This window comes from Nerophis ophidion, linkage group LG01, assembly GCF_033978795.1.
Source record: "Nerophis ophidion isolate RoL-2023_Sa linkage group LG01, RoL_Noph_v1.0, whole genome shotgun sequence".
Classification (NCBI taxonomy): Eukaryota; Metazoa; Chordata; class Actinopteri; order Syngnathiformes; family Syngnathidae; genus Nerophis; species Nerophis ophidion.
The window spans coordinates 17,160,323-17,185,367 of NC_084611.1; the positions used below are offsets into that span (position 1 = coordinate 17,160,323).

Consider the following 25,045-nt stretch of genomic DNA (forward strand, 5'->3'; position numbering starts at 1 on the left):
CAGGGATGAATAGAGATGTGAAAACAACACTGTCTGCTCTCATTTTCTCGCACATTTGACCCTCTGATGTTCTGTGTATCTACACTCTGTCCTCCTTCTGTCTCGGTGTAACTGTTGCCACTAATAATTATTATAATTGGTCTTATTTCTCTAAAACAGAATAATAAGTTAAGTCTTAACACTTTTATGAGTGGGGCCATTTTTGGGGTCCCCAAGACCTTTAGTGTAATGTTATTCAAAAACCTTGTTGCTCAAAAAATATTATTAAATCAAAATCAATGATTTTCCACTGGCAATATTGCATATTTTGTGTTTTTGCCATAAAAAAAATGTTTTTTTGACAAAAAGTGCATACAACAAAACAAAACAAAAATCTAAATTTATATCAATGGATGTGTAATTAATCTAAAAATCTGAGCGTTGAAGGAAAAAAAACAAAAAAACATATTGTTACTCAGCCAGCGTTTGTGGGTCTGATGGAGCCCTTGCATTTTGTGGCTTTTAATGCCTCACAATCAAACACTTTTATGTTAGAATACTGAACAGATATTTATTGAGATATGGTAAACATCTGCATCTGAGTAATAATATGAGCATTGCACGGAAAATTTTGTCTGCCAGTTTTTGCATCCCACAGGGATTCTTCTTTTGTGTTTCTGCACTTACGGTTCCCACATAAGGTTGCAACATTTTTTGTCAACACTGTCTGCTCTCATTTTCTCGCACATTTGACCCTCTGATGTTCTGTGTACCTACACTCTATCCTCCTCCTGTCTCGGTGTAACTGTTGCCACTAATAATTATTATAATTGGTCTTATTTCTCTAAACACAGAATAATAACTAAAGTTCATAAAAATGAATTCAAATCAAAATGCATAAAAGTTCATAAGAAGGCTATATATAAGTTACTATGGTTAAAAATGCCATTTCATGCCTTTTTGTTAAGTTTGTGGGCACACTTTTATTTTGAAGTGTCTCGTTTGGTCTGTCGTCTGATGTAAGGAAGCTACTTCCGGGTATGAGTAAACATTTTGATGCAATGTGAAGGGAGAAAGAGAGAGACTGACTGTCACAAAGACTAAAAAGTGTCACAAGGACTCTAAGTGTTTGGGCTATAAGAGCCTAAAGATCCCAATTTCCTCCGAAAAAAAGCATGCAGGCCAACGAGGTATTTGTTTGTCATTTCTGTTTGTATTTTACTTCGGTAAAATGTTTGATCCACATGCTGTGCATGTTGTTATTTTTACGTTTATAACGTGCTTTATTTTATTTCAGTTTTCACGGTGAATTTGAAGGGAAAGGAAGCCTCAAAATAAATCAGTTCAAGAAAGCCATTGTGTCAGTGCTTTTTGGAGGCAGTTACACTAGGACATCTTAAATAGAATAGAATAGAATAGAATAGAATAGATAGTACTTTATTGATCCCTGGGGGAAATTCAGCACCACAGTTTGCTCACAATAGACAATAATAATAATAAATAATATATAACATACATTATATATATATAATATACGAATAGTATAAATATATTTTACATATATTCTACATTTAAGTGCAGTCAAGGAACATATACATTATACAGTCTGATGGCTGTCGGTATGAAATGTAATAGAAATGTGTATTCTGATATATGTTCTTCACAGAAAATGAGCCAAAGTCAGTGAGTCTCAGTTTGAAAAATTAATTAAATGTATCATTTTTATTTTAATAAAAAATGAAAACGGGTCCCACAGACCCGAACACCTCACCTCATTTATAGCAGCAAGTAAATAGAATGGAACCTTGATTTACCAAGACCGAGAAAACAACAACAACAACAACAACAACAACTAGAAAATTCCCACGAAAATTTTGATGGGCCTGCTATCTGGGCCCTGGACCTCTGGTCAGGGGTCGCCGGAAGCCACGGTACTTATTAGGTGGTGCCGAGTGTCTGAATCCGTGAGTTTTACATGTCACTGTACAAAATGAGCCACAGAGCTAGCCTAAAACAGTAGCCTGTTTACACAAAAATTATAACTCGTAGCATGTGTGCTAAGAATAGCATGATAACAGTCAGCATGTTTCATATACCAAGTTATACGATTCAAAGGTATGTGGTTGCGGAAATCGAAACAAAAAAGAAGTACAATTAGAAGAAAAGGTTAGCATGCTTAAGTTAGCCTGCTAGCATGCTATTGTTTGCATGCTGACAGGTAACAAGTGTCACATACCATATGACTCTAAGTTGTATGGCTGGGGAATTTGAGAAAAATGAGCACATTTAGCAAAGCAAGTTAGCACTTTAATGTTAGCACGCCTATGTTTGCGTGCTAACAGTTTACAAGTGTCACGTACCAAGTTACATGACTCTGGGGCAAACGGTTGCAAAACTAGCACCAAAAGTTTGCATGCTAATTTTAGCTTGCTAGCAAGCTAACATTAGCATCCTATCAGTTAGCATGTGTAACATACTAAGTTATATGACTGTAAGGTGTATGGCGGTCTAATTAGAGAAAAAAACAGACTTAGCTAAAAAATTTAGCATGTTTATATAAGTATGCTGGCATGCAAACGTTAGCATGTTAGCAGTTAACAAGTGTCTTTGATTGATTGAGACCTTTATCAGTAGATTGCACAGTACACAAGTATAAAATAAAATCAAGGAAGCAGGCATCGTGCCAATGCAAGTTTTAATTGTGATGAGACTGGACCTTTCTGGAAAAAGATGCGAAAGCAGTTCAGTGGCGCCTCTTCCAGGAGCACACACACACATACACCCTTCTCCCCCTCTGTCTGCTGATTCTTTTCTTATCAGCTCTTCCTTCGCCACTGTTAATGTGGGTGGATTTTACTTATTTAAATGTTGAGTATTGTACCAATGTAGTTCAACTTTGCAAGTTAAAATATGGCAGTTAACATTGTGTATGTTATTAAAGCATGCTAGTCAAAATATGTCAGTTAAAATTTTATAGTATCTTAGTTAAAGTTTGTTAGTTTTAGTTTGCTAGTTAAAATATGTCAGTTGAAGTTGTAAAATATGTTAAAGTATTTCCGTTAAAATGTTATAGCATCTTAGTTAAAGTATGTTAGTTCAAGTTTGCTGGTTAAAATGTCAGTTGAAGTTGTAAAGTATGTTAGTTAAAGTATTTTAATTAAAGTATGTTAGTTAAAATATGTTAGTTCAAGTTTCCTGGTTAAAATATGTTAAGTTAAAGTTGTATAGTATTTTAGTTAAAGTATGTTAGTTAAACTATGTTGTTCAAGTTTGCTAGTTAAAATACGACAGTTAAAGTTGAATAGTATGTTACTTAAATTATTTTTGTTAAAGTATGTTAGTTAAAATATGAAAGTTAAAATTTGCTAGTTAGAATATGGCAGTTAAAATTGTATAGAATGTTAGTTAAAGTATGTTAGTTAATGTATGTTAGCTCAAATATGTTAGTTCAAGTTTGTTAGTTAAAATATGTTAGTCAAAGTTTTACAGTATGTTAGTTAAAGTGTTTTAGTTAAAGTTTGTTAGTTCAAGTTTGCTAGTTAAAATGTCATAGTGATATAATGTTAGTTAAAGTATGTTAGTTAAAATATGATACAGTAATTAAAGTTTGCTAGTTAAAACATGTCAGTTAAAGTTGTAAATTGTTAGTTAAATGATTTTAGTTAAAGTTTGTTAGTTGAAATATGTTAGTTCAAGTTTGCAAGTTAAAATAAGGCAGTTAAAGTTGTAAAGTATGTTAGTAAAGTATTTTAGTTAAAGTATGTTAGTTAAGATATGACAATTAAAGTTTGATAGTTAAAATATGTCAGTTAAAGTTGTAAAGTATGTTAGTTAAATGATTTTAGTTAAATTGTGTTACTTGAAATATGTTAGTTCAAGTTTGCTAGTTAAAATAAGTCAGTTAAAGTTGTAAAGTATGTTAGTTAAAGTATTTTAGTTAAAGTATGTTACTTAAAATATTTTAGTTCATGTTTTCTAGTCAAAGTATTTCCGTTAAAATGTTATAGCATCTTAGTTAAAGTATGTTCGTTCAAGTTTGCTGGTTAAAATATGTCAGTTGAAGTTGTAAAGTATGTTAGTTAAAGTATTTTAATTAAAGTATGTTAGTTAAAATATGTTAGTTCAAGTTTGCTAGTTAAAATATGTTAAGTTAAAGTTGTATAGTATTTTAGTTAAAGTATGTTAGTTAAACTATGTTGTTCAAGTTTGCTAGTTAAAATACGACAGTTAAAGTTGAATAGTATGTTACTTAAATTATTTTTGTTAAAGTATGTTAGTTAAAATATGAAAGTTAAAATTTGCTAGTTAGAATATGGCAGTTAAAATTGTATAGAATGTTAATTAAAGTATGTTAGTTAATGTATGTTAGCTCAAATATATTAGTTCAAGTTTGTTAGTTAAAATATGTTAGTCAAAGTTTTACAGTATGTTAAAGTGTTTTAGTTAAAGTATGTTAGTTCAAGTTTGGTAGTTAAAATGTCATAGTGGTATAATGTTAGTTAAAGTATGTTAGTTAAAATATGATAGTTAAAGTTTGCTAGTTAAAATATGTCCGTTAAAGTTGTAAAGTATGTTAGTTAAATGATTTTAGTTAAAGTTTGTTAGTTGAAATATGTTAGTTCAAGTTTGCTAGTTAAAATATGTCATAGTGATATAGTGTTAGTTTAAGTATGTTAGTTAAAATATGATAGTTAAAGTTTTTTAGTTAAAATATGTCAGTTAAAGTTGTATTGAATGTTAGTTAAAGTATGTTAGCTAAAATATGTTAGTTCAAGTTTGCTGGTTAAAGTATGTCATAGTTGAATAGTATGTTAAAGTATGTTAGTTAAAATAAGATGGTTAAAGTTTGCTAATTAAAATATATCAACTAAAGTTGTAAAGTACGTTAGTTAAATTATTTTAGCTAAAGTATTTTAGTTGAAATATGTTAGTTCAAGTTTGCTAGTTAAAATATGGCAGTTAACATTGTGTATGTTATTAAAGCATGCTAGTTAAAATATGTCAGTTCAATTTTGCAGTTAAAATAATTCAGTTAAATTTGTAAAGTATGTTAGTTAAAGTATTTTAGTAAAAGTATGTTTGTTAAAATATTTTAGATCATGTTTGCTAGTCAAAATATGTCAGTTAAAATTTTATAGTATCTTAGTTAAAGTTTGTTAGTTTTAGTTTGCTAGTTAAAATATGTCAGTGGAAGTTGTAAAATATGTTAAAGAATTTTGGTTAAAGTATGTTAGTTAAAATATGTCACTTCCAGTTTGCCAGTTAAAATATGTCAGTTAAAGTTATATAGTATTTTAATTAAAGTATGTTAGTTTAAATATGTTTGTTCAAGTTAGCTTGTTAAAATATGGCAGTTAAAGTTGTATAGTATGTTACGTGAAGTATTTTCGTTAAAGTATGTTAGTTAAAATATGTTAGTTCAAATTTGCTAGTTAAAATATGGCACTTAAAGTTGTATAGTATGTTACGTGAAGTATTTTCGTTAAAGTATGTTAGTTAAACTATGTTAGTTCAAATTTGCTAGTTAGAATATGGCAGTTAAAATTGTATAGAATGTTAATTAAAGTATGTTAGTTAATTTATGTTAGCTAAAACATGTTAGTTCAAGTTTGCTAGTTAAAATATGTTAAAGTTTTAGAGTATGTTAGTTAAAGTATCTGCGATGAGGTGGCGACTTGTCCATGGTGTACGACGCCTTCCGCCCGATTGTAGCTGAGAAAGGCACCAGCGCCCCCCGCGACCCCAAAGGGAATAAGCGGTAGAAAATGGATGGATAGTTAAAGTATTTTAGTTTAAGTATGTTGGTTCAAGTTTGCTAGTTAAAATATGTCAGCTAAATATGTTAGTTCAAGTTTGCTAGTTAAATATGGCAGTTAAAATTCTATATGTTAGTTAAAGTATGCTAGTTGAAATATGTTAGTTCAAGTTTGCTAGTTAAAATATGTCAGTCAAAGTTGTAAAGTATGTTAGAGTATTTTAGTCAAAGTATGTTACTTAAAATATTTTAGTTCATGTTTGCTAGTCAAAGTAATTCAGTTAAAATGTTATAGTATCTTAGTTAAATGTTAAAGTATGTTAGTTAATGTATGTTAGCTAAAATATGTTAGTTCAAGTTTGCTAGTTAAAATATGTTAGTTAAAGTTTTACAGTATGTGAGTTAAAGTATTTTAGTTAGAGTATGTTAGTTCAAGTTTGCTAGTTAAAATATGTCATAGTGATATAGTGTTAGTTAAAGTATGTTAGTCAAAATATGATAGTTAACATTTGCTAGTTAAAATATGTCAGTTAAAGTTGTAAAGAATGTTAGTTAAATTATATTAGTTAAAGAATATTAGTTGAAATGTTAGTTCAAGTTTGCTAGTTAAAATAAGGCAGTTAACGTTGTAAAGTATGTTAGTAAAGTATTTTAGTCAATGTATGTTAGTTAAAATATGATAATTAAAGTTTGATAGTTAAAATATGTCAGTTAAAGTTGTAAAGTATGTTAGTTAAATTATTTTAGTTAAAGTTTGTTACTTGAAATATGTTAGTTCAAGTTTGCTAGTAAAATAAGGCAGTTAAAGTTGTAAAGTATGTTAGTTAAAGTATTTTAGTTAAAGTATCCATCCATCCATCCATTTTCTACCGCTTATTCCCTTTTTGGGGCCACGGGGGGCGCTGGCGCCTATCTCAGCTACAATCGGGCGGAAGGCGGGGTACACCCTGGACAAGTCGCCACCTCATCGCAGGGCCTAGTTAAAGTATGTTACTTAAAATATTTTAGTTCATGTTTGCTAGTCAAAGTATTTCCGTTAAAATGTTATAGCATCTTAGTTAAAGTATGTTAGTTCAAGTTTGCTAGTTAAAATATGTCAGTTGAAGTTGTAAAGTATGTTAGTTAAAGTATTTTAATTAAAGTATGTCAGTTAAAATATGTTACTTATAATTTGCTAGTGAAAATGTGGCAGTTAAAGTTGTAAAGTATTTTAGTTAAAGTATGTTAGTTAAAATACGGCAGCTAAAGCTGTAAAGTATGTTACTTAAAGTATTTTAGTTAAAATATGAACTCAGAAACGTAAACATCACAAGCAGCCATTAGTAGCTGGGTTCACCAAACAAGAATATTGATATAAAAATGGTGGTTACAATTTAAAATGTTACTTCCTCGTGAATAGCCTTGGGAAGACGTGGTGTTTACCTGGCCATCTTGGAAGGTGACGTTGCCAGATGAGGGGCTGAAATCCTCCCGATGAGCAGTCAGGGGCTGAGCCTCCCAGTAGGCCACCAGTCTTCCCCTAAGACCCGCACGCCGCACCACTCTCAGGTGCACCACGTTGTCAGCTGCTGGCATCTCATGGGCCACCATCTTGGCAGGCGCGCCCTGCTGGACAAGAAGCCAGCAGACAAGTTAGTGACTGCAGGCGTTTGGTTGTTCCATCCATCCATCCATCCATCCATCCATCCATCCATCCATCCATCCATCCATCCATCTTCTTCCGTTTATCCGAGGTCGGGTCGCGGGGGCAGCAGCCTAAGCAGAGAAGCCCAGACTCCCCTCTCCCCAACCACTTCGTCCAGCTCTTCCTGGGGGATCCCGAGGCATTCCCAGGCCAGCTGGGAGACATGGTCTTCCCAATGTGTCCTGGGTCTTCCCCGTGGCCGGTTGTATGGACTTTTTAAATGTGATCACTTTCCACTCATTTGAAATGTTTTCCATTCCACATGAACATTGGTATACACCCTTGTTGGGTTGTTTGTGTCATGGACACCCTGCTCACTTGTAAAGTCCGAACATTAAGCAACCATGTTATTCTACTCCTGCGATGAGGGGGCGAATTGTCCAGGGTGTACGCCGCCTTCCGCCCAATTGCACTGTAGCTGAGATAAGCTCCAGCGCCCTCCGCGATCCCAAAGGGAATAAGCGGTAGAAGATGGATGGATGGATGAAAGGGTTATTTTACTCATGTTGGCATTTAAGATAGCTAGCGATTAGCACTCTAGTTGACAGCTGGCAATTTGCAAACTAATTGCCAGGTGGAGATTAAAGCTATAGTCCCCAGCTAATGATTAGCACACCGGTTGCCAACTAGCGATTGGTACTCTAGATTAGTGTTCTAGTTACCAGCTAGGGATTAGCGCTCTAATTGCCAGCTAGCCATTAGCACTCTAGTTGTCAGCTAGCGATTACGGCTTTAGTTGCCAGTTTATGTGTTGTGGACCAGATACTGGTTGTGGATTAGTTGCCGGCTAGCAATTAGCGTACTGGTTGCCACCTGGCGGTTCGCACATTATTTGCCAGCTAGCGATTAGCGCTCTAGTTACCAGCTAGGGATTAGTGCTCTTGTTACCAGCTAGGGATTAGCGGTCTAATTGCCAGCTAGCCATTAGTGCTTTAGTTGTCAGCTAGCGATTAGTGCACTAGTTGCCAGCATACGTTTTGCGGACTAGATGCTGACTTTTGATTTGCTGCCTAATTGCCAGCTAGCAATTAGCGCTTTAGTTTCCAGCTAGCGATTCGCACATTAGTTGACAGCCAGCGATTAGTGGTGTAGTTGCCAGCTAGCGATTAGCGCTCTAGTTAACAGTTAAGGATTAGCGCTCTAATTGTCAGCTAGCCATTAGCGCTGTAGATGTCAGCTAGCAATTAGGGCTCTAGTTCCCAGCTTATGTGTTGCGGACTAGATGCTGGCTGTTGATATGTAGACTAGTTGCCGGCTAACAATTAGCCCTCTAATTGCCACCTAGTATTCTGCACATTATTTGCCAGCTAGCGATTAGCAGTCTAGTTACCAGCTAGGGATTAGCGCTCTAGTTGTCCGCAAGCGATTAGTTCACTCGTTTCCAACTTAAGTTTTGCGGACTAGACGCTGACTTTTGATTTGCTGACTAATTGCCAGCTAGCAATTAGCGCTTTAGTTTCCAGCTAGCGATCCGCACATTAGTTGACAGCCAGCGATTAGTGGTCTAGTTGCCAGCTAGCGATTAGCGCTCTAGTTACCAGTTAGGGATTAGCGCTCTAATTGTCAGATAGCCATTAGCGCTCTAGTTGTCAGATAGCGATTAGGGCTCTAGTTGCCAGCTTATGTTTTGCGGACTAGATACTGGCTGTGGATTAGTTGCCGGCTAGCAATTAGCGTTCTGGTTGCCACCTGGCGGTTCACACATTATTTGCCAGCTAGCGATTAGCGCTCTAGTTACCAGCTAGGGATTAGCGGTCTAATTGCCAGCTAGTGTTTAGTGCTTTAGTTGTCAGCTAGCGATTAGTGCACTAGTTGCCAGCATACGTTTTGCGGACTACATGCTGACTGTTGATTTGCTGACTAATTGCCGGCTAGCATTTAGCGCTTTGGTTTCCAGCTAGCGATTCCCACATTAGTTGACAGCCAGCGATTAGTGGTCTAGTTGCCAGCTAACGATTAGCGCTCTAGTTACCAGTTAGGGATTTGCACATTAGTTACCAGCTAGGGATTCGCACATTAGTTGACAGTTAGCGATTAGTGGCCTAGTTGCCAGCTAGCAATTAGCACTCTAGTTACCAGCTATGGATTCACACATTAGTTGACAGCTAGGGATTAGTTGTCTAATTGCCAGCTAGGGATTCGCACTTTACTTGAAAGCTAGCGATTAGTGGTCTTGTTGCCAGCTAGCAATTAGCACTGTAGTTACAAGCCAGGGATTTGCACATTAGTTAACATCTGGTGATTGGTGGTCTATTTTCCAGATAGGGATTGGCACATTAGTTGAAAGCTAGTAATTAGATGTCTAGTTGCCAGCTAGCAATTAGCGCTGTAGTTACCAGCTCAGGATTCACACATTAGTTGACAGCGAGCGATTAGTGATCTAGTTGCCAGCTAGGCATTAGCACTCTAGTTATCAGCTAGGGATTCGCACATTAATCGACAGCTAGTGATTGGTGGTCTATTTGCCAGCTAGGGATTCGCACATTAGTTGAAAGCTAGTAATTATTGGTGTAGTTGTCAGCTAGCAATTAGCACTCTAGTTGTCAGCTAGGGATTTGGACATTAGTGTACAGCTAGCGATTGGTGGACTATTTGCCAGCTAGGGATTCACACATAAGTTGAAAGCTAGTAATTAGTGGTCTAGTTGCCAGCTAGCAAATAACACTGTAGTTACCAGCTAGGGATTCATAGATTAGTTGACAACTAGGGATTAGTGGTTTAATTGCCAGCTAGGGATTCGCACAATAGTTGACAGCTAGCAATTAGTGGTTTAGTTTCCAGCTAGCAATTAGCACTCTAGTTACCAGCTATGGATTTGCACATTAGTTGACAGCTAGAGATTGGTGGTCTAGTTGCCAGCTGGGGATTCTCACATTAGTGGACTTCTAGCGATTAGTGGTCTAGTTGCCAGCTAGATATTAGCACTCTAGTTACCAACTAAAAGTTCGCACATTAGTTGCCAGCTAGCGATTAGTGCTGTAGTTGCCAGCTAGCGATTAGCACTTTAGTTACCAGCTAGGAATTTGCACATTAGTTGACAGCTAGCGATTATTGGTCTAGTTGCCAGATAGCAATTAGCACTGTAGTTACCAGCTAGCAATTCGCACATTAGTTGACAGCTAGGGATTAGTGGTCTAGTTGCCAGCTAGCCATTAGCACTCTAGTTACCAGCTAGGGATTTACACATTAGTTGACAGCTAGCGATTGGTGGTCTATTTTCCAGCTAGGGATTCGCACATTAGTTGAAAGCTAGTAATTAGTGGTCTAGTTGCCAACTAGCAATTAGCACTGTAGTTACCAGCTAGGGATTTATACATTAGTTGACAGCTAGCGATTGGTGGTCTATTTTCCAGCTAAGGATTCGCACAATAGTTGAAAGCTAACGATTAGTGGTCTAGTTGCCAGCTAGCAATTAGCACTCCAGTTACCAGCTATGGATTCGAACATTAGTTGAAAGCTAGTAATTAGTGGTCTCGTTGCCAACTAGCAATTAGCACTGTAGTTACCAGCTAGGGATTTATACATTAGTTGACAGCTAGCGATTGGTGGTCTATTTTCCACCTAGGGATCCGCACATTAGTTGAAAGCTAGTAATTAGTGGTCTAGTTGCCAACTAGCAATTAGCACTGTAGTTACCAGCTAGGGATTTATACATTAGTTGACAGCTAGCGATTGGTGGTCTATTTTCCAGCTAAGGATTCGCACAATAGTTGAAAGCTAACGATTAGTGGTCTAGTTGCCAGCTAGCAATTAGCACTCCAGTTACCAGCTATGGATTCGAACATTAGTTGAAAGCTAGTAATTAGTGGTCTCGTTGCCAACTAGCAATTAGCACTGTAGTTACCAGCTAGGGATTTATACATTAGTTGACAGCTAGCGATTGGTGGTCTATTTTCCACCTAGGGATCCGCACATTAGTTGAAAGCTAGTAATTAGTGGTCTAGTTGCCAACTAGCAATTAGCACTGTAGTTACCAGCTAGGGATTTATACATTAGTTGACAGCTAGCGATTGGTGGTCTATTTTCCAGCTGGCGATTCGCACATTAGTTGAAAGCTAACGATTAGTGGTCTAGTTGCCAGCTAGCAATTAGCACTCCAGTTACCAGCTATGGATTCGAACATTAGTTGAAAGCTAGCGGTTAGTGGTGTAGTTGCCAGCTAGCGATTAGCACTCTCGTTACCAGCTAGGGATTCACACATTAGTTGACAGCTAGCGTTTGGTGGTTTATTTGCCAGCTAAGGATTTTCACATTAATTGAAAGCTAGCGATTAGTGGTCTCGATGCCAGCTAGCGATTAGCACTCTCGTTACCAGCTAGGGATTCGCATATTAGTTGACAGCTAGCAATTAGCACTCTAGTTACCAGCTAGCAATTCGCATATTAGTTGACAGTTAGCGATTAGTGGTCTAGTTGTCAGCTAGCGATTAGCGCTCTAGTTGCCAGTTGAAGTATTGCACAATAAGAAGGCACCTCTATGACCAGGGTTGCTCACCTCAGGCACAACAAAGTGCAGAACCCCTCGAGGGTCATCATTCTCCCGGATGGTGACTTCAGCGACCTCCATGCCGGCTCTCTTCACAGTGGGCCGGCCTGCTCCCACCTGCCCGCTAACGAGCTCCACGCCTGTGATGTTGACCAGGAAATGCTCGGCCAGTTCTGGGAGGTCGTCCTTTTGCAGAGAAACAAATGACATACTGTGTGTAGAGTGCAGGGCCGGAACACACGCTGAAGATACGGAGTGTCGTCGTCCTACTGGTAGGAGGGTGACGGCCACGAGGGCCACGGTTGTCCCCTCAGTCATCACGAGGACGCCGTCCTGGGCAACGTAGTCCTGACCGGCGGTGGCCATGTTGGACGGAGGCTGGTGCAACGCCGCTCTGGTGCCATAATGTATTGCCACATCCCCAGAGGAGCCTCGCTCCCTCACGATGGTCAGAGTCAGATTGAGTGGAGAGCCTGCAAGTAAGGAAGAAGTAATGACTGGGATGGATTTCTAACATTGTCACTTTTTGCCTTCAAGGGCCAAAATCAAAATATTCTAATGGGGCCCAAAGAAGAATTGTATTTACCGTATTTCCTTGAATTGCCGCCGGGTATATAGTATGCGCCTACCAAGAATTACTGCCGGGTCAAACTCGTCACGTCACGACTGACACTTCATCTGTCATCGTTTTCAAAATGGATGAGGCTGATTTCAATAATTTGAAATCACATAAAAAGAAGATTAAGAGCTATTCAGTAGGATTTAAGGTCCAAGCTATTGAATTTGCTAAAAAACAAACAGTAAGCAGCTATGTTTTATTAATATACCGTAGCTGCGTGTGTCAAATATGAGTCATTAAATGCCTCCTGATGAGCAATAGTGATCCTTCTTGCGACAACTCGGCTGCAGAAGAAGTGACAACAAGCAGCAAGAGTGAGCAGCGATTGTTTATTTTTTCTTCTCGCTTGCACTTTTAACATGGAGGATTACATATCTAAAATAAAGCAGTTTTCTAAACTGGACTTTCAATCGAAGCAGGAGGTAATAAAGAAAGGTCTCCATCGAGACAGAGAGACTTTTAAAACTGAAGAAAGATAAGGAAGACTTCTATAAACAAGTTATCCAAGCTTTTGATCAGAAAGAGCTGCCATGGACTTCATTTATAAGTAAAGGTAAGACCATAATAATGTTGTTTTATTAAATGTGCTTTTCATGATGGTATCCTTACATCACACTCAAATGTATAAGCCCAGGCCTAAATTTACCGCATGCCTTTGGTAAGCGCCGGAGTGAGAAGAGGTGGTAAAATACAAACCCGGTTTCCATATGAGTTGGGAAATTGTGTTAGATGTAAATATAAACGGAATACAATAATTTGCAAATCATTTTTCACCCATATTCGGTTGAATATGCTACAAAGACAAGATGTTTGATGTTCAAACTGATAAACTTTTTTTTTTTTTTTTTTGCAAATAATTAACTTTAGAATTTGATGCCAGCAACACGTAACAAAGAAGTTGGGAAAGGTGGCAATAAATACTGATAAAGTTAGGAATGCTCATCAAACACTTATACGGAACATCCCACAGGTGTGCAGGCTAATTGGGAACAGGTGGGTGCCATGATTGGGTGTAAAAGCAGCTTCCATGAAGTGCTAAGTAATTCACAAACAAGGATGGGGCGAGGGTCACCACTTTGTAAGCAAATTGTCGAACAGTTTTAGAACAACATTTTGTCAACGAGCTATTGCAAGGAATTTAGGGATTTTACCATCTACGGTCCGTAAAATCATCAAGAAGTTCAGAGAATCTGGAGAAATCACTGCACGTAAGCGATGATATTACGGACTTTTGATCCCTCAGGCGGTACTGCATCAAAAAAACGACATCAGTGTGTAAAGGATATTACCACATGGGCTCAGGAACACTTCAGAAAACCTCTGTCACTAAATACAGTTTGTCGCTACATCTGTAAGTGCAAGTTAAAACTCTACTATGCAAAGCCAAACCCATTTATCAACATTATCCTGAAATATCCTTGGCTGGGCCCGACCTCACCTACGATGGACTGATGCAAAGTGGAAAGGTGTTCTGTGGTCTGACGAGTCCACATTTTAAATTATATTTGGAAACAGAGGACGTGGCGTCCTCCAGAACAAAGTGGAAAAGAATCATTTGGAATATTATAGGTGCAAAGTTCAAAGGCGAGCATCTGTGATGGTATGGGGGTGTATTAGTGCCCAAGACATGGGTAACTTACACATCTGTGAAGTGAAGTGAAGTGAAGTGAATTACATTTATATAGCGCTTTTCTCTAGTGACTCAAAGCGCTTTTACATAGTGAAACCCAATATCTAAGTTACATTTAAACCAGTGTGGGTGGCACTGGGAGCAAGTGAGTAAAGTGTCTTGCCCAAGGACACAACGGCAGTGACTAGGATGGCGGAAGCGGGAATTGAACCTGCAACCCTCAAGTTGCTGGCACGGCCGCTCTACCAACCGAGGCACCATTAATGCTGAAAAGTCCGTACAGGTTTTGCAGCAACTTATGTTGTCATCCAAACAACGTTATCATGGACGCCCCTGCTTATTTCAGCAAGACAAGTGTTAGAACAGCCTGGCTTTGTAAAAAAAGAGTGCGGGTACTTTCCTGGCCTGCCTGCAGTCCAGACCTGTCTCCCATTGAAAATGTGTGGCGCATTATGAAGCGTAAAATACGACAGCGGAGACCCCGGACTGTTGAACAACTGAAGCTCTACATAAAACAAGAATGGGAAAGAATTCTACTTTCAAAGTTTCAACAATTAGTTTCCTCAGTTCCCAAACGTTTATTGAGTGTTGTTAAAAGAAAAGGTGATGTACTACTTTGGGATGTGTTGCAGCCATGAAATTCGAAGTTAATTATTATTTGCAAATATAAAATAAAGTTTATGAGTTTGAACATCAAATATCTTGTCTTTGTAGTGCATTCAACTGAATATGGGTTGAAAAAGATTTGCAAATCATTGTATTCTGTTTATATTTACATCTAACACAATTTCCCAACTCATATGGAAACGGGGTTTGTATATGCATATATATATATATATATATATATATATATATATATATATATATAGTTTCCAAGTTAAAAGTATGTTAGTTAGATATACATCAATATATATTCTCCATACACTATATATAGTCCAAAATATATATGTATATATAATTTACATACATATATAATATATACACACATATATTATATATACACACATATATAATTGTTACACAATTTACAAAGGCAACTGTTTTTGATTTTTATATTTTTTCCTACAGATTGATAAAAAAAAACTTATTTTGAAATCGTAAGTCAAGTTGACAAGCAGATATTTAAGTATATATATTTTTGATAACCAAAACCAGAAAATCCCAAAAAATACATTTAGCCACAAAGTGCTTTTTGTTTTTCAGCCTTTCTCAGGGCAAATAAATGGCGTGGAGGATGTTGCGATCCGCTGCTCGGATCTACACATATTATATATTTTTCCATTTTGTATATCTCTCCATCTGACTCCTTATTTCCTGTTTGCTTTGTCACCATGGTTACTCATCAGTCCACCTGCTAGTCTCGGTCCCTGCACGCCTGCTACTAATCATCACCCTCCTATATAAGCCTTCCTCTTTTCTTTGTTCAGTCCGGGACCATAAAATTTTGCTCACACGCTACAAGTGACGACTGCTTATTTTGGTACGTGTATTCTCGCTAGCTCCTATGCTAAGCCTTTTCTTAGCTCTCATGCTAGTTGTTTTTGTTTTTACATTTTGTGCTGTCGTGCAAAGTCTAGTTTTCTGTTTGTATATCCTAGTTCTTAAACTAGCGATTTTGTTTTGTTTTTTTATTAGCTCCATTATTTCTGTTCAGAGCTCCCTTTTTATTTAATAAATCTATAAAGATCTGGCTTCACGGTGGCAGAGGGGTTAGTGCGTCTGCCTCACAATACAAAGGTCCTGCAGTCCTGGGTTCAATCCCAGGCTCGGGATCTTTCTGTGTGGAGTTTGCATGTTCTCCCCGTGAATGCGTGGCTTCCCTCCGGGTACTCCGGCTTCCTCCCACTTCCAAAGACATGCACCTGGGGATAGGTTGATTGGCAACACTAAATTGGCCCTAGTGTGTGAATGTGAATGTGAATGTTGTCTGTCTATCTGTGTTGGCCCTGCGATGAAGTGGCGACTTGTCCAGGGTGTATCCCGCCTTCTGCCCGATTGTAGCTGAGATAGGCGCCAGCGACCCCCAAAAGGGAATAAGCGGTAGAAAATGGATGGATATTAAGATCTTACCTTTGTTGTGTTCACGTTTGACGCATCCTCGAAGGAATCGAACCCGGCCCCACGATGCCGAACAGTCATTACAGAGGACACATTAAAAATAAGTCGAGGGCCAGATTAAAATTACGTATGTAAATATATAAATGTCGAGGGCCACATTAAATAAACGTGTGGGGGCGGGGCCACATGAATGATGTTGAGGGCCAATTTAAATGATGTGTCGGACCACATTAAAAGACTTAGGGTGTGACATTAGAATTATGTGGCGTGCCACACTAGAATTATGGGACAGGCCACCTAAAATCAAGTGGCGGTCCACAGAAGTATAAAACGTATTCTAGATGGAATAATCCTCACCGTGCGGTTCTTGCGTGACGGTAATGCGAGAGTCCAGATGCCATCCGATCACCCCGTAGGGAGAGCCATTGGGCGGGATGGTGAGCAGAGCGTGGGCTCGCAGCTCGTCGATAATCGCCGCTTGTCGGACGTCCAGCAACCCCACGGTGGTGACGTCCATCAGGGTGACGCCGACGCTTTCCCTCAGTTCCGCCACGCCGTCTGCGAGCACAGCCAGCGAGATGGCGGCGGTTGATTGGCCCTCTGAGAAAGTTACCTGCGAGGACGACATCTCGGGTTCGTCAGCCTGATTTATAAACCGAGTGAGCACGGACCTTCGCATTTCACACATTTACTAGATGGACAAATCTGTACACTGACTACTCTCAAATCTGTACACTGACTACTCTTCAACCTTTTTTGAGCCAAGGCACATTTTTGGCGTTGAAAAAATGCGAAGGCACACCACCAGCAGAAATCACTAAGAAACGAAACTCAGTTGACGGTAAAAAGTCGCAATTGTTGGATATGACTTTTAATCATAACCAAGCATGCATGACTATAGGTCTTGTCTCAAAGTAGGTGTACTGTCACCACCTGTCATACCACAACCTGATTTACTTGGACATTTTTGCTGTTTTCCTGTGTGTAGTGTCAGGCTTGCCCCTGACAGTTTGTCTATGTTTTAGTTTTTTCCTCTGCATTTGTCTGTTTCCTGTGTTTAGTATTTCCTGTCTTTTAGTTCCTGTCTAGACTTCCTGTCTTGTTCCCTGAGTGCTGTGTTCCTCCTCAGTGTGTTTAGTATTTCCTGTCCTTAGTTCCTGTCAAGTGCTCTTAATTTGTCAGCTTGCTGTCTTGTTCCCTGAGTGCTGTGTTCCTCCTCAGTGTGTTTAGTATTTCCTGTCCTTAGTTCCTGTCTAGTGCTCTTATTTTGTCAGCTTCCTGTCTTGTTCCCTGAGTGCTGTGATCCTCCTCAGTGTGTTTAGTATTTCCTGTCCTTAGTTCCTGTCTAGTGCTCTTATTTTGTCAGCTTCCTGTCTTGTTCCCTGAGTGCTGTGATCTTCCTCAGTGTGTTTAGTATTTCCTGTCCTTAGTTCCTGTCAAGTGCTCTTAATTTGTCAGCTTCCTGTCTTGTTCCCTGAGTGCTGTGTTCCTCCTCAGTGTGTTTAGTATTTCCTGTCCTTAGTTCCTGTCTAGTGCTCTTATTTTGTCAGCTTCCTGTCTTGTTCCCTGAGTGCTGTGTTCCTCCTCAGTGTGTTTAGTATTTCCTGTCCTTAGTTCCTGTCTAGTGCTCTTATTTTGTCAGCTTCCTGTCTTGTTCCCTGAGTGCTGTGTTCCTCTTCAGTGTGTTTAGTATTTCCTGTCCTTAGTTCCTGTCTAGTGCTCTTATTTTGTCAGCTTCCTGTCTTGTTCCCTGAGTGCTGTGTTCCTCCTCAGTGTGTTTAGTATTTCCTGTCCTTAGTTCCTGTCTAGTGCTCTTATTTTGTCAGCTTCCTGTCTTGTTCCCTGAGTGCTGTGATCCTCCTCAGTGTGTTTAGTATTTCCTGTCCTTAGTTCCTGTCAAGTGCTCTTAATTTGTCAGCTTCCTGTCTTGTTCCCTGAGTGCTGTGTTCCTCCTCAGTGTGTTTAGTATTTCCTGTCCTTAGTTCCTGTCTAGTGCTCCTATTTTGTCAGCTTCCTGTCTTGTTCCCTGAGTGCTGTGTTCCTCCTCAGTGTGTTTAGTATTTCCTGTCCTTAGTTCCTGTCTAGTGCTCTTATTTTGTCAGCTTCCTGTCTTGTTCCCTGAGTGCTGTGTTCCTCCTCAGTGTGTTTGGTATTTCCTGTCCTTAGTTCCTGTCTAGTGCTCTTATTTTGTCAGCTTCCTGTCTTGTTCCCTGAGTGCTGTGTTCCTCTTCAGTGTGTTTAGTATTTCCTGTCCTTAGTTCCTGTCTAGTGCTCTTATTTTGTCAGCTTCCTGTCTTGTTCCCTGAGTGCTGTGTTCCTCCTCAGTGTGTTTAGTATTTCCTGTCCTTAGTTCCTGTCTAGTGCTCTTATTTTGTCAGCTTCCTGTCTTGTTCCCTGAGTGCTGTGTTCCTCCTCAGTGTGTTTAGTATTTCCTGTCCTTAGTTCCTGTCTAGTGCTCTTATTTTGTCAGCTTCCTGTCTTGTTCCCTGAGTGCTGTGTTCCTCCTCAGTGTGTTTAGTATTTCCTGTCCTTAGTTCCTGACTAGTGCTCTTATTTTGTCAGCTTCCTGTCTTGTTCCCTGAGTGCTGTGTTCCCCTTCAGCTGCGGCTGATTGGCATCTGGCCACACCTGTTGCCAATCAGCCGGCTCCTATTTGTACCTCCTTTGTCTTGTGTCAGTTGCTGGATCATTGTATTGTATTGCATTGTCGTTGCCTCATGTCACTCTTGTCGTGCTACCTGTCGTGTCATTTTGTTACAGCCCCTGCCTGTCATGCTACACTTTGTCCTGGTCGTCGTAGCGGTAAGCTGTTTCTGTTAGCATTAGTTATTTCCAGTTTTTCTGTTTGCTATCCACTAGCTTCCATGCTAAAGTTCCTTTTTGTTTTTCTAGCTCCCAGTGCTAGCTCCCTTAGTTGGTTATTCCGCCCACGTGCGTGCTTTTTGTTTGTTCTTGTTTAGTTTTAATTAAATCATGTCTTCTTATCCAATGCCTGCCTCCATCTCTGCATCAAGGGGTTCAACAACAAATAACCCTGACATGTAGTGTTTTAGTTCTTGTCTTGTGCTTCTATTTTGGTGTTTTTTTTCTCTTTTTTTTGGTATTTTCCTGTAGCAGTTTCATGTCTTCCTTTTGAGCGATATTTCCCACATATACTTTGGTTTAGCAATCAAGAATATTACAAAAGTTTTAAATCCTTCTTTGCGGGGACATTGTTGATTGTCATGTCATGTTCGGATGTACTTTGTGGACGCCGTCTCCGCTCCGCAGAAAGTCTTTGCTGTCGTCCAGCATTCTGTTTTTGTTCACTTTGTAGCCAGTTCAGTTTTAGTGCCGTTCTACATAGCTTCAATGCATTTTATTAGGGGCACATCACTTTTTGTTTATTTTTGGTTTAAGCATTAGACACCTTTTTACCTGCACCCTGCCTCCCGCTGTTTCCCACATATACAAAACAATTAGCTACCTGCTACCACCTAATGATATGGAAGAGTATTACACGGTTACTCTGCCGATTTTTAGACAGCATCGACACTCAACAACAACACATCATTTGCAAACTTTCATTACCCAAATAGGTGAAATTAGATAATCTCCCACGGCACACCAGACTGTATCTCACAGCCCACTAGCGTGCCGCGGCACAGTGGTTGAAAAACACTGCTCTAAAGCTGTGGTTCTCAAATGGGGGTACGCGTACCCCTGGGGGTACTTGAAGGTATGCCGAGGGGTATGTGAGATTTTTTTTTAATATTCTAAAAATAGCAACAAATCAAAAATCCTTTAAAAAATATATTTATTGAATATTACTTCAACAAAATATGAATGTAAGTTCATAAACTGTGAAAAAAAAATACAACAATGCAATATTCAGTGTCGACAGCTAGATTTTTTGTGGACATGTTCCATAAATATTCATGGTAAAGATTTCTTTTTTGTGAAGAAATGTTTAGAATTAAGTTTATGAATCCAGATGGATCTCTAATACAATCGCCAAAGAGGGCACTTTTAGTTGATAATTACTTCTATGTGGAGACATTTTTATTTATAATTGAATCACTTGTTTATTTGTCAACAAGTTTTTTGTTATTTTTATATCTTTTTTTTCCAAATAGTTCAAGAAAGACCTGTGACGCTTTGCTGGCATCGTGGTGTGGTTGCGTTCTCTCGTGGATGGAACACAGCGTGAAGGTAGGAATGAAGATTTATTTTTAGTATAAAACAGACTAAAAACCAAAAATACTTGCACAAAGGCACTAACAACAAAAACCAACAGAAGTAGCATGTGAGCTAGAGAGAACTAAGGACGCTAACATGTTAGCTAGGAAAATAAACACACAAACAGCGTGGAAGCTAATCGAGTTCAAAAAGTAGTTACCACAATGCGGGATAGCGACGTCACCTGTTGCATAGAAAGCAAGTTTACACTGCGATGCCGAATGGCAAACAAAGGCAGGCTTAAATAGGGGCAGAAATTAGGAGGCAGGTGCGTGTAGAAAACACAAGGCAGGTGACACTAATACGTAACCAAGCAACGGAACAAAACAGGAAGTGCCACCAGGAACTAAGGAAGACAAAATAACAAGACGGGATACAAAAACAGAACCAAAACCAGAAAATGCCATGATCCGGGCAGTGGATCATGCCAAGACCACTACAAATGAGCAATATTTTGCACTGTTGTACAATTTAATAAATCAGAAACTGATGACATAGTGCTGTATTTTACTTCTTTATCTCTTTTTTTCAACCAAAAATGCTTTGCTCTGATTAAGGGGTACTTGAATTTAAAAAAAATGTTCACAGGGGGTACATCACTGAAAAAAGGTTGAGAACCACTGCTCTAAAGTATATCTGAACCGAATTTCTATCGCGCTGTACCTTGATTGTAAGAAAACGGCTGTTCCGGTGTTGTTAGTTCTATAAGCTACTTTCTGTACCGACTGAAGCATGTACCATGAGCGAGTGTGATAAAGGCACGTACCACTCCAGAAGTGGGGTAAATATCCGCCAGACTCCCGTTGGCCTGCCAGTGAACGGTCAGTCGGCCAAAAGTCCCCCGTCTCCTCTCCACAACCAGAGAGATTGGACGGTTTTGCTCCAGCTCTTCAACCTCCATCGATAGGGAACTCTGCAAAAAAATCAACAAGAGAGAAAAAAAAAAGCTATTTCGGAAGATAAGAGTTAGCACGCGAGCCTGGTAGCATCAGGTAAGAAATAGGTATAAACAGTCGTGGTCAAAAGTTTACATACACTTGTAAAGAACATAATGTCATGGCTGTCTTGAGTTTCCAATACTTTCTACAACTCTTATTTTTTGTGATAGAGTGATTGGAGCACATACTTGTTGGCAACAAAAAACATTCATGAAGTTTGGTTCTTTTATGAATTTATTATGGGTCTACTGAAAATGTGAGCAAATCTGCTGGGTCAAAAGTATACATACATCAATGTTAATATTTGCTTACATGTCCCTTGGCAAGTTTCACTGCAATAAGGCGCTTTTGGTAGCCACCCACAAGCTTCTGGTGAAATTGTTGTGCACTCCTCTAGACAAAATTGGTGCAGTTTAGCTAAATTTGGTGCTTTTCTGATATGGACTTGTTGCTTCAGCATTGCCCACACGACAAAGATAAGACCTTCTGGAGGAAAGTTCTGTGGTCAGATGAAACAAATTGGGCTGTTTGGCCACAGTACCCAGCAATATGTTTGGAGGAGAAAAGGTGAGGTCTTTAATCCCAGGAACACCATTCCTACCGTCAAACATGGTGGTGGTAGTATTATGCTCTGGGCCTGTTTTGCTGCCAATGGAACTGGTGCTTCACTGTATACTTTAAGACAAAATGTTGACCAAGTATATTATTACCAATTATTACTTTAAAAATGCAACATTTTACTGTTGTTTTTAATGTTATAATTTGAAAACACACAACTTTTAATTTTATTTTACCACCCACATTAGGTGTACTTGCAGAAAGTATTGGTATCGAATTGGTATCGCCGATACCAGCCTGAATTTTACACAGTGGTATTGCACATCACTATTGCAAATATTATTTTAAATATATCAATCTTTTTTAATACTTTTAATTCAATGATGTCCAGGGGCTTTATTTACTTCAAATTATTTGTATTTAAGTGTCAAAGCAGTGGTTATATTTTCTGTGTTTGGGCACACTCAGAGTTTTAATTCCTCAAAGTGTTTAAATTCAAGTTGAAAGTCTACACTTTAAATCGCAAGCTGATTTTTTTATTGATATGATTTCTTTCTAACACTGTGGTGTGGTTGGTGTATTCTGCAAAGGTCAAAGCAGACAAAAAACAAATATTTGTGGACTTTAGTTAAAGTATGTTGGTTAAAATATGTTTGTTCAGGTTTGCAAGTTAAAATATGGAAGTTAAAGTTGTATAGTATATTAGTTAAAGTATTTTAGTTAAAGTATGTTGGTTAAAAAATGTTAGTTCAAGTTTGCTAGTTAAAATATTTCAGTTAAAACTGTTAAAACTGTATAGTCCAGCCATCCATACATTTTCTACCGCTTCTCCCTTTTGGGGTTGCGGGTGGTGCTGGAGCCTATCTCAGCTGAAATTGTATAGTATGTTATTTAAATATGTTAGTTCAAGATTGCTAGTTAAATATGTAAGTTGAAATGATATAGTATGTTAGTTAAAGTATTTTAGCTCAAGTATTTTAGTTAAAATATGTTAGTTTAAGTTTTTTAATTAAAATATTACAGTTAAAATTGTATAGTACCGTATGTTAGTTAAAATATGTTAGTTTAAGTTTTTTAATTAAAATATTACAGTTAAAATTGTATAGTACCGTATGTTAGTTAAAATATGTTAGTTCAAGTTTGCTCCTTAAAATATGTCAGTTAAAGTTGTATAGTATGTTAGTTAAAGTATGTTAGTCAAAATATGTTTTTTTAAGTTTGCTAGTTACAATATGTCAGTTAAAGTTGTATAGCATGTGGGTTAAAGCATTTTAGTCAAAATATGTTAGTTAACATATGTTAGTTAGAGTTTGCTAGTTCATATATGTTAGTTAAAGTTGTGTAGTATGTTAATTAAAGTATGTTAGTTAAAATAACTTAGTTAAAATATGTTTATTAAAGTTTGCTAGTTGAAATATGTCAGTTAAAGTTGTGTAGTATGCTAGTTAAAGTATGTTAGTTAAAATATGTTAGTTCAAGTTTGCTAGTTAAATATGTCAGTTAAAGTTATATAGTATGTTAGTTTAAGTATTTTAGTTAAAGTATGTTAGTTAAAATATGTTAGTTAAAGTTGTATAGTATGTTAGTTAACATATGTTAGTTCAAATTTGCTAGTTAAATATGTCAGTTAGTTATATACAATGTTAGTTCAAGTGTTTTACTTCAAGTATGTTGGTTAAAATATGTTAGTTCAAGTTTGCTCGTTAAAATATTTCAGTTAAAATTGTGTAGTATGTTAGTTAACATATGTTAGTTCAAGTTTGCTAGTTAAATATGTCAGTTAAAGTTATATACAATGTTAGTTCAAGTATTTTAGTTCAAGTATGTTAGTTAACATATGTTAGTTCAAGTTTGCCAGTTAAAATATGTCAGTTAAAGTTGTGTAATATGTTAGTTGAAGGGGTTTGTAGGGGGGAAGAAATTTGGCGTGACACAGGCATCAAATTCCAAATGAGCTAATATTTACAAAAAATTAAGTTTTCCAGTTGGAACATTAAGTATCTTGTCTTTGCAGTCTATTCAATTGAATATTAGTTTAGAAAGGATTTGCAAATCATTGTGTTGTGTTTTTAGTTACCATTTACACAACGTGCCAACTTCACTGGTTTTGGGGTTTGTGTATCAGGGAAGGAAATGAATCAATGGATTTAGTTGATTGTTGGAAGGTGAATGATTGTATTAGCTTGCCTTAGCAAAGCCGATCACTCCATGGGCGTTGTCGTTGCTGGGAACCACCACCGTCACCTGACCGCCGAATCCGATCTCTGCCCCGCCTTTCGGATTCTTCAGGCGGACCTGGAAATGCTCCTGCTGCTCAGGAACATCATCGTCGATGACGTTCACTGCGATCTGGAGTCGGCTGTCGCCGGGTAGAAACCGCAGCTCGCCAAAACTGAGGTGGTAGGAAGCGAAAACTGTTAAACTGGGTATGGCAGAATGGATGATTCCAACAGTACCTGGGGATGAAGTCCGACTGATTGGAGACGGTCGTGAGCTCGTAGAGTCTGGAGCGCATCTCCTCAGAAGAAGCTATGATTGTCTTGGTGGTGTTGAAGGACGGGACTTGAAAGGAGAGGAAACTCGTAGCCGGAGGGGACTCGAGTAGGACCGAGAAGAAGTTGAGGTCAGCCCTCCAGTAGTAGAGGGAGGAGCCGTTTCCACCAGCCAGGAGGAGATAAGCTGGTAAAAAGACGTCTTTGTCAGCGGATATTCTTGCCTCTCTTTACACGTTCTAGTCAAACTCTTACTGAGGTGAGAGGTCGTGGTGAAAGGATGCACGGAGGTGAGGCCTGGATGAGGAACGGACTGAACCAATTCGGGCGAAGGTTGCCCGACTCTCCACCGGAGAACTTCACAGGAAGGAGGCACGCCTGAAGACAGGTCGACGGTTTACTAACACAGAAGCTGGATCTCTCCTGTGGGAGTTTTACAAGGCGGTCTGCTGAAAATGATGGAAATCGCCACACTATAGAACAGGGGTCTCAAACTCAATTTACCTGGGGGCCACTGGATGCACAAACTGGGCGAGGCTGGGCCGCAAGAAAAGATTTCTTAAAAAATCTAACATGCACTTTTTAATGAATTCACTTTATAATAATAATAATAATGGATTAGATTTATA

The 25,045-nt window shown here is 38.3% G+C and overlaps 1 protein-coding gene across 1 annotated transcript in view; it reads right to left on the reverse strand.

Moving 5' to 3' along the window:
• adgrv1 (adhesion G protein-coupled receptor V1) overlaps positions 1-25,045 on the reverse strand; it is a 469,843-nt gene that overhangs the window by 215,154 nt on the left and 229,644 nt on the right. The window contains exons 53-60 of the mRNA XM_061897509.1: positions 24,672-24,794; positions 24,381-24,603; positions 24,112-24,316; positions 21,195-21,341; positions 16,568-16,823; positions 12,174-12,376; positions 11,913-12,089; positions 7,157-7,342 (exon numbers count right to left, since the gene is read on the reverse strand). Of these exons, the coding sequence (XP_061753493.1) occupies positions 7,157-7,342; positions 11,913-12,089; positions 12,174-12,376; positions 16,568-16,823; positions 21,195-21,341; positions 24,112-24,316; positions 24,381-24,603; positions 24,672-24,794 (1,520 nt within the window). The remainder of the gene's footprint in view (positions 1-7,156; positions 7,343-11,912; positions 12,090-12,173; positions 12,377-16,567; positions 16,824-21,194; positions 21,342-24,111; positions 24,317-24,380; positions 24,604-24,671; positions 24,795-25,045) is intronic.